This window comes from Anticarsia gemmatalis, chromosome 18 (assembly GCF_050436995.1).
Source record: "Anticarsia gemmatalis isolate Benzon Research Colony breed Stoneville strain chromosome 18, ilAntGemm2 primary, whole genome shotgun sequence".
Lineage (NCBI taxonomy): Eukaryota > Metazoa > Arthropoda > Insecta > Lepidoptera > Erebidae > Anticarsia > Anticarsia gemmatalis.
The window spans coordinates 5,843,553-5,853,747 of record NC_134762.1 but is presented as its reverse complement, the minus strand read 5'-3'; the positions used below and the strand labels follow the sequence as shown (position 1 = coordinate 5,853,747).

The window sequence follows — 10,195 nt, the reverse complement described above, 5'->3', positions numbered from 1 at the left end:
TTAATTGTTTTTTTTTCATGAAATAGGTATTAAGTAGAGAAGTGGGTAATGGAATGGGTGGTAAAGAAAAAAGAAATGAATAAAGGAAACCAACTAAGAGTTTAATATATATTTATTATTAGGAAAAATACTACACTTATACCAAATTCGTGATAACTTAATCACTATCATAATAAAACATAATACTACATTCCCTAGACCTACGTACATAACTATGTGTACTTAAATTACCTACACTTAATTATTTTAAACATCTACTGAATGATTGAGCCGAAGGAATTTTACTTATTTAATTAAAGAAAAAAGTGCGACGAAGCCGAGTGATGACACTAGACCAACGTGGTGAATCAGCACCTTTCTCATTCCGAGAGGAGACCCCTTACCGATTTATTATTTATTTAATTTTGTACAGTTCTAAGTCGAACCACTCGTTTGGATGCGTGTGACGTCAAAAGTTGGTTGATTAACGTTTTTCTAAATTCAACATATTCATAATGTTTCTGTGAGAGTGGGATTTGGCTGTGGTTGTGAAGTATAAAAGCGTTTATCACGCTGACATTTAGAAGCCGCCTGAAAAGCTTTTTGTACCAAGCCCGAGGGCGTTTCCTTATTAATGGATACGTACTCAATCTCAAATTTTTCTTATCAACTCCACATGTGTACACACTGTAGTCATGTATGGCAAGCGGTTTGATCTTCCCAGAGACGGTACGAATTATTTCGGCGCCATGATAAGTAGAAATCAACGCCACACACCTTTCGTCACGCCAAACAAGCACGTCGACATCCCCACTAGTGAAACCGTATGTATCACCTGCGCCCATGTCTGATTTCTTCAAAGTTGCTAATTGTGATGGACAAGATCGGCAGTTAGTTCTTAATATACCCACACAGTCAAAACCTAAAGATTTCAAAATGCGTGCGAGGTAAGGGCTGCTGTAGAAACTATCCAACCATACAGTATGTCCTTTATTCTCAAGCCCTCTAAGGAGCTCGATAACAAGCGTCTCTATCTCTTCACATTCAGGTGTCGTCTGCCGTATATCTTTATCTTGCCTGGTATGTACTTTAAATCTCCACAAGTATCCCGTATGGGACTCACAGAGTTCATATGACTCCATGCCTACTGATTCCGCCCTATTTTTGAATAATTCCTTGATATTAGGCCAGCCCTTCCAATGAAGTAGAGAATCGTCGATCGTAATGTTTTGGTCAAGACGGTAGAGACTTTGAAACTTTTGGTTTAAATGGGTCAGTATTGGTGCTATTTTAAACAACTTTGCTTGTGATCTAGAAAGAACCGCAGAATCTAAAAGATCATTGTTATTAAAATGAAGGCAATTGGTTATTAAAGAAAATCGATCAAAATTCATATATCGAGCGAAGTTTGAGGAGTGCATAAAGTCTTCTGTTGACCAATATTCTTTTATGCTACTCTTGACGCTTAAACCAGTTGCCAGAAGCAATCCAAAGTAGACGTACAGCTCATTAGCGTGAGTATCACACCATTTCTCAATATTGCACAGGGGTCCATTAACCTCTTTCTGGACGAGTTTTCTCCTCCTCATTTCTCTAGCGTATCTATTTGTTTCCTTAGCAATGTATTGCATGATTTCCCGATCCCATATTGCTGTAAAAGCTTCATATGGCGTGGGGAACGAAACCGTGGGTCCAACATTGTCCCCTGCAAATTCTTCTCTTCTAACAGACGGGTTAATTGGAGGATTTGGTAATTTCTTCCAATTAAAATCAAAAACAGTTGAAGATTCTATCGCTTTTGGAAAAGTTAGTGACGCAGTTGACACAGATTTGGATTTAGGCTTACTTTTGCGGGTTTTTTGCAAGTCTTCTTTTCTCTTCATATTTTCTTCTAGGCCGTGTTCGGAGTTATCAAACCACGACCGTTGGGCTCTCGGTACGAAGACTGGAAAAGTCAAATCCTCACATTCATCTTCCGATACGCTGTCATTTTCGCTTCCTGAAACAATAATACTTTGATATACAAAAACCTTCTAATTCAGAAATAGAAACAGTTGGTTTATTTATAAATTTACCGTAATTTATATCCGACTCTTCAAAAGCCTTCTTCGCAGTATTTTTTCTGTTTTGGTACCTGAAATGAACAATATAATTCGTGGGTAACTAGTTTAGAGAAATAAATTAAATATAAACAGATGCATTAATCCTTTACCTGGTTTCTGTCTTAGTCCCGAACGAACGGAGTCGCTTTTTTATACTGAGCCCATCTTCGGAAGGTGATGGAGACAATGGAGCCTTCGAAGACAAGTTGGGCGGAGAAGGTGCTATCTCCGAACAAGCCCATGAAGATGATGATTCTGTGTTATCAGGAGAACTAGGGGCCTCGGGAGTGGCCGCAGCCAATAATAATGCGTCGCGTAAGGTTGGCGATATAGGGGTTCCCTCGCGAGAGTTAGAGGCAGATATGATTACTGGTTCAGGAGTCGTAGTCGCGGATGATGAATCCACGGTGATGGGGGAACAAGTAGGTGGCGCTTCAAAAGAGTCGAGTGCAATTTCGTCAATGTCAAGAGGTACTTCGGGAGAAGTTGTGGCTGTTAATGCCAACTCGTCAAAATCGGTAGTTTCTTCAAAATTGGTATTAGCTTCAGGCGCCAAATTGTTAAAGTTGGTATTATTTTCGATTGAGATAGTAGAAGTTTGTGCCAAATCGTGGATTTCCTCAATATGGGTAGTGGCTGCTTCAGGCGCCAAATTATTAAAGTTCGAATTATTTTCGATTGAGATAGTACTAGTTTGTGCCAAATCGTGGATTTTCTCAATATGGGTAGTGGCTACTTTAGGCGCCGAATTATTAAAGTTCGAATTATTTTCGATTGAGATAGTAGAAATTTGTGCCGAATCGTGGATTTCTTCAATATGGATAGTGGCTACTTCAGGCGCCAAATTATTAAAGTTCGAATTATTTTCGATTGAGATAGTAGAAATTTGTGCCGAATCGTGGATTTCTTCAATATGGATAGTGGCTACTTCAGGCCCCAAATTATTAAAGTTCGAATTATTTTCGAGCGAGATAGTAGAAGTTTGTGCCGAATCGTGGATTTCTTCAATATGGATAGTGGCTACTTCAGGCGCCAAATTATTAAAGTTCGAATTATTTTCGAGTGAGATAGTAGTCGTTTGTGCCAATGCGTGGATTTCCTCAATATGGGTGGTGGCTACTTCAGGCGCCAAATGATTAAAGTTCGAATTACCTTCGTGTAAGATATTAGTAGTTTGTGCTAAATCGTGGATTTCCTGAATATTGGTAGTGGCTGCGTCTACTAACATTTGAAGGTTAGAACATTCTTCAAGAGAGGTATCAGCGACAGATGCCAACTCAGTAATTTGGAGAGGTCTGTTTAGAGCGCTACTAACTGTAGGTGTCATCTTGTTGAGATCCGTAGTATCTTTTAGATAAGTGTGATTTGTCGGTGTCAACTGGTGATATTTCGACTGTTCCACGAGAGAGGGTAGGGCTGGCAGTGCTGTTAGGGATGGCAAATCTTTAATAGCAGAAAGATTTTCTTGAGTGGTCTTCGTAGAATCAAATTCTAGTAATTCGGGAGAATCATTAGGGGTGGTGGTTACTACAGGCACTATCAAGTAAAATTTGGGCGTAGCGGTCGTAGTTGCGGGTTGTACTTCATGACAGTTGGGAAGAATTCTGGGAGAGTCTAAAGTGGATGTAATAGAATAAGTAATAGAGGTAGGAGCCTCAGGGGACGACCAAACTGTTGTAAAAACGGAAGAATTTGTTTGTATCTCGGTAGAAACCATTACAGTAGTTGGTACTTCGCAGAAGGAATAGGAGGAGGGCGTTTCCTCAGGAGGCGGCACACCAAAAGTTTGCATATTGGTGGTTGACACAGTGGAGGATAGCATCTGGTGGGGGCTCAAGTCAGTTGTTTGTGTACTGTAATAGGATACTAGGTTAGATGCCGTTTTGGAAGTAGTCATTACAGACCTGTGTTTCTTGTGAATATATGGAAAAGTAGATGGTGCGTCGAACCTATTGAACGAAGTCATTGTGGGTACCTCGGATACCGCGGAAGACTTTTCATGAGGGGTATGGATTTCATAGTCGGTGACGGATATGGGTGGTAACTCGGTATCGGTATCTAAAACTGACGGTGGTAGATTATGTAAGGACGAAGAAGAAGGACGTTTAGCGTGAGGCGGGCCTACATTTCCTTCAGCAATAACACTAAAACACAATAGAAAAGTTGATATTAAAAATATCCAAAATTAATCACAATAATGGAGAATGTTACTAGGTACGCCAAATTGCTTTAAATTTCACAGTATAGCCTGTGCACGTACATGCAAACTAGTTTTTGTTTTAGTCAAAAATATCAAGTAGTTTTGATTTTATAAGCATTCGAAGTTTCGAAAAATATCGAGTCCTGCTAACAGCGTGATGTCATATTACACCACGCCGCGCGGGCCGCGTCCCGCTTAGTATCATGTCTCCAGCCGTAGATATAATAGCTTATGCAGTATTTTGTCGTGTTTTCGTCCGCTTATTACATTTATAGTGTAATAATAGTAAATATTATTATTATGGACTGTGTGAGCCAGACTTAGCGTAATGTACAATGACGTCACACCGTCACCGTGCGGTTACAACTTGTTTTACTAAATCTAAATCGGAAACTAATTGACGTATCAAAGTAATTCTTTCACTTGTATTTTTAATTTTTAACAGAATATATATTATGTAGTGCTAATTATCAAAATTTGTTAACATTCTCCGTTGAGTAAAATAACGATGTATTGTTCAACTCACCTTTCTGCAGCTGGCCGCTTATGAAGTGGACACTTACTAGGACATTTGTTGCTATGGCCTGTATCAATTTGAGGTCGCATTTTTTGCTTATATAGGTCACCATTGTTGACACCGCCACTTTCTTTAGATAGGGCACGCTTTCGGCTTCTGGTTTTTCTGATCGAAGAAACAGACACAAATGTCAATGAATTATTCAATATAAAAAAGTACACTTGGTATAAAAACCCAGAAGATTCTCATTCATTATATTTTCGTGAATAGATTGTCAGGTGTACTTATTGAATGCAACCGGACAAGCATCATCCCTATCAATACTGAAGGTGAAACTATACAGCTTTGTCGGACGTATTGGGACAAAATTTGCAAAAACAGTGATTTAAATAGCATATTGCTGCTAATATAATCTACATTGTCTATGCCTATCTGGAACAATATACCATTCATAAAGTGTATATTTTTTTCAATTTAATCAATTATTCTTATACACTCAAAGCAAGCATCCCTCTCTTTATAATAACAAAGAAATAAGACATAAGTATGTTTCAGGTATAGCTACCATACAGTCATTAATTACTTCCACCTCCGACTCTACCATGCATAAAATACATTTTTATTCGTTTTAAGGCCTAATGCACGTAAAATAAACAAATCAAGGTTGTCCAATATCACTTCACTTACTGATCCATTACATACTTTTCAAACTTTGTTATTTTGACTAATAACTAGATATTGAGTTTCCGGTAAGCATCAATTATTACAGTTTACTAGGCGAATTTAGCATTGAAAACATATCTAGATGCTGCATCCGTGCGATCCGGACGCATCGAACGCATCTGTCGAAGTCTGCACTTGCGCACTACATTCAATCTCGAAATTGAACTGCAGTAATAATAACATAGGTAGGTGTACCTAGGTACAGACTATTATGACGGCGCCAGCCACAGGTGGCGCGGCTCGCAACCGTTAATGCTATTTTATTTAGGTTCCTACACATTAAAACGGAAGTGTTGTACTGTTTTTATTTATTTATTAACAAACAAAGTTCACATTTCTTAAAAATATCTAGGAAAAAATAGTTCTAGTTAAGTAAGTATCATTTTAGCACCTTAAAAATAATGTTCCTATATTTGACTATTACAAATTGTTCACTAAAATATAATCTTTAGATACTGATTATAGGCAAGAGAAAATCAAATGAAACGTGCCTGTTTGCAGCAATATTCAACATTTTGTAAACCTAAAAAACAGTATGACAGTATCTAAGTAAGTAGGTAGGTACAAGTAGCAATATTTCAAACAATATAATATAATTATAAAATTACTGTTTCTAAACAAGAATTTCAAACTTACGTACCTATCCATGGTTTTCCTCAGAATCTAAAATTATCCTTTCCGTTATATCAAACGTTATATTCCGCCATATCGTCATGCTTTCGTACAAACTTCATTATTAAATCGCTGTTAACTGATGCCGTAATGATTCAACGAGTAAACGAGACACTCGACACAGCTCTACAATGCTGAAAAGTACGGTAAATAATGGCTCTAAATATTACTGTCTGACATTGGTTTAGCGAATCTACGATGTTGTCCGCTGCCGACAGGTATCTACCTGAAACAGGGGAGGACATTTTAATTTAAACCATTTTTTTAGGAATAGATACTCAAATACAAACGTTTTATGAAAATAACAGAATTTGAATATAAGGCAGTATCAAAACACGATTGTAATCTTAGGCCATCTAGTTTAAAGTGTGTAGAATAGTACCTTATTCCAAAATGTCTAAGCGATCATTCTGTAAGACATTAGATACGTTTAGAAAAACGCTGGCGAGAGTGAACCCAAAAGTTCGAACATAAATATTATTCCAAGTGTAAATGCAAGGAAAATGGGAGATAGCAATGTGGCAACACCTCCACTCAGGGGTACCATAATTCAAACCATTGTAAAGTAACTACAAGTAAACTGGAAAATACGCACGCATGCGTAGTAGCGGCATAGTATATTTATTAGTTTGCACGATTGATTGCTTACTACTTCAGACACGTAAGGTCAAAACCTAACTTCACTTCAATAGCTTTGTTTTTCGTATCCCATAAGTATATTTTAGTAGGTAGGTACCTCCTCGTTGTTATGAATGGATATGGGTAAGATTTTTAGCTAAACGGTAATGCTGAAGTTTAAATCGTTAATCAAGTTAGTTTTTCAGAGCGTTATAAGTAAATTAGTTTATTTCAATAAGAATGGGCATAAATGCGGAGGAAGATCATAAATATTTCATAGCCTAGTAATTAACTAAATTAAATTAAATATATTTTCTTTTACGCTTAAAGCTGCTTCCTTTTTCTTTCAAATATATCGAATTATAATTATACTATAATTTCAATCTAATGTATAATAATAAACTAAGACAAAAATAAGATCAAATAAAAGCAGCCCAATATACGACACTATTAATAATTTTAATTTTGATCAAAGATATATATTTTATCTTTCAGGAAATCGAACCCAAGACAGGTTAGAAGTAGTAAGTACTTAGTAGGAGCTTGGGGACTAACACCACTGCGTTAGGAACCTCAACCTTGTTAGCTGCCCACATTAGAACCTACCTAACGTTTATCCCTTTAAGAGGTACCTACTTTGTTAAATTATGTTTGTCAACGAAATCTTGTAACTTAAAAAACAATATCTATAGACAATAGAGATTAGAGCAATGTGTTTAACTAGGTGACCAATGGTAATTACACGTTATTACAGCTGTAATATCATCCCTGAATTCCGGATGCAGTATGATAGTTTTAGGTGAGTACAGTCTATGTAGGTACCTATGCAATTAAATAAGAGTCGGCAGTGGGCTAGGTTTTTGTTTATTCGGTCTACATTCTTCAGTCAATATTATTGCAATTTTGAATCAATGGAAAGTCATGGAGAGTCACCTATTCGTCAAAATCTGCCACAATGTTGCAAGCTATAAAAAGTCATTTAGTCGACTATGTAGAAAAGCCGATTGACCAGACTATTCATACTTTATTTTACATACTTTCTATTTACATATCAGTATGCGTCTTAAAAGAAATAAATGTTTTTTTTTTATTATAAATAGCATAGGGTCAAAATAATTTTGAAAAAATATTTTTGCTAATGTGCTTGGATTTGCATAGACAAAGCCAGTGTGATAAGTGAGAACAGTAACTATAAAAGTATACCTAGGTACCTAGTAAATTAAATTAATAAAAAAGAAAAAAATATTTATAATGTCTTTGACACAATGAATAAAAGCGTGTAAAAATATAATTCGTAATAATTATTATGTAAAATATCAGATTTGCTTTCGATTACTTAAAAATAATAAAATAACAAACGTCTAGTAGGTATATATTTTATCATTAATGTAACTTTTAGTCGAATAAAGGACTACCTACATCGGTGCGTCTCTATTCTCCATCTTTCGTGAATCAGGAATGACATTAATTTGCGCGCGATTAGTTGAACATTTTCAAAAATAGTTTTGTTTCAAACTTCTTTGTGACAAAATTTTTAACACAGATTTATTTTGCCGTCCAATATAAATAACATACTAAATAAAATTGTAGATTGTTTAAAAAAAGTAATAACTTAATAGTTCTAGTGTAAACAGTGCAATAATTAATAGATTTATGAATAGTTTAAAAATAAAAACAAAAATTTTGTTTCTATGTCTATGAACTTTTAATCGGCTAAGCTTTAACATATAAGGTTTTTAAGATGTTTCGTTAAATATGCCTGGCCGTTTTGCATAGACAATACCTACTTACACCAAAATAAAAGAAGAAAAAGAAAATACTCATGGTGAATATAATTGTGGCGCCAAACTTTGCAGCAATGGTAAGTCTATCTTTATTATATTTTTAGCTGCTTCCTAGCGGTCGTCCCCGTGTAACAAAGCTGCTGCCAGCATTTTTTTCTTACACTAATGACTAATCAAATGGCCTGCATGTGCTTACCTAATTCCTAACAAAAAGATTCACAGCATATCACCATCTGGCAACGTTGCCAGTTGCCACAGACTTGTAGGGTTGTATAAATCTTTGGAAAACGAATAATTGCATTGATCAAGTACATACCTAGGCGTTAGGCCCTTAACAAAAATATTAATCAAAAGTAGAATTTAATTATGAAGCTAGCTATGTCTAGCATAGGCCTATGTGGCAGCTTAAACCATTTTAAAAAATCTGTCATCATTTTCATGAAATTTAAATTTTGATTATTCATACACTTCTTCAACCATCAAAATAAATTAATTATAAAAAAAATGCTGAATCATTTTGTAAGTATTAATGATATAGGGAGTAAATAAAACAAATTAGGTGTGACATTCATAGAATGTTTTACTGAGATTGACTCCATAAGCAATCTTACTAACATTACAAATCATCGTAAATAATATTTTTTGATAGCTGATATAGGTACATTCTGGGAACACATTTTACAATTAAGTAGGGTTCTGTAATTATTCCTTTTATGAGTATTACAGAATGTACCTTATCTAGCTATTTCTCATAAAAAAAACTACGTACACACTATACATTTAATGGCCACATTAGTGTACTGATTAATATATTTACACAAAATATCACAAATGAGTATATTTAAACAATGAGTAATAATTAATTTAATACATCATGAATTCAGAAGATGTTATACATAATACATAATATTGACTAGTAATATAAAATATACATAATAGGTATATTATATTCTGAGGATGCATCAATAAAGACATCATTATTATTGTATGGCACTATTTTACATAATAATAAAATAGACTTGCTTAAGCGCCTGAGAAATAAAGCTAAAAAAGGCAGTGAAAGTTATTTAAGTTAACAAAATTATAAACAAATTATCCTGAATAGTGCAGCCATATTCTTATTCATTTTCTTTTTGAAGGCTTCAAGAAGTTAAAATTAAAATTATTATATCACAAAATTAATTCAATATTCAATATCTTAATAACATTATTTACAAAGATTAGCATGGGCTTTGTGTATTAATAATCTTACTCTTCTTGTTTTTATTGTACAAATAAATGGCAAGTGTGACTGAAAGGATCATGAATACTGAAGAACCCATAGCTATATATATAGTGGCAGCTCCATTTGTGGCATATTCAACAGTTTCATAAATACTGCTGATGTCTCGCACTTTTCGGGATCTGGGTTGAGTTCTTGTAAACTCAAAAGAATCTGAAAATCATAGAATAAAATAAATATTAATAGTGATCATTATAATGGAATGAAAAATAAAAGTCAAAAAAAAGGCAAAATGGATTTGGGATCATGTTCAATAATTTTTTGCCATGCCATAAGTACCTATTATCACGTCATTTTCTAATACACATGGCATTAGCT

General features: G+C 34.9%; 2 protein-coding genes across 6 annotated transcripts in view; both read right to left on the bottom strand.

The window, feature by feature from the left end:
* Positions 1-94: 94 nt before the first annotated feature.
* Positions 95-6,312, bottom strand: LOC142980533 (uncharacterized). The gene is made up of 5 exons (XM_076125967.1): positions 6,162-6,312; positions 4,808-4,963; positions 2,192-4,225; positions 2,055-2,113; positions 95-1,978 (listed from the first exon to the last, which is right to left on the bottom strand). The coding sequence occupies exons 1-5, from the start codon at positions 6,167-6,169 to the stop codon at positions 399-401; spliced, it is 3,837 nt and encodes a 1,278-aa protein (XP_075982082.1). The 5' UTR covers positions 6,170-6,312; the 3' UTR covers positions 95-398.
* Positions 6,313-9,157: 2,845 nt separating this feature from the next.
* zye overlaps positions 9,158-10,195 on the bottom strand; it is a 46,102-nt gene continuing 45,064 nt past the window's right edge. For all 5 annotated transcript variants that reach the window (XM_076125728.1, XM_076125729.1, XM_076125730.1 and 2 more), the window contains one exon: positions 9,158-10,030. In XM_076125728.1, coding sequence (XP_075981843.1) covers positions 9,816-10,030 — 215 coding nt within the window. In that variant the 3' untranslated portion in view covers positions 9,158-9,815. The remainder of the gene's footprint in view (positions 10,031-10,195) is intronic.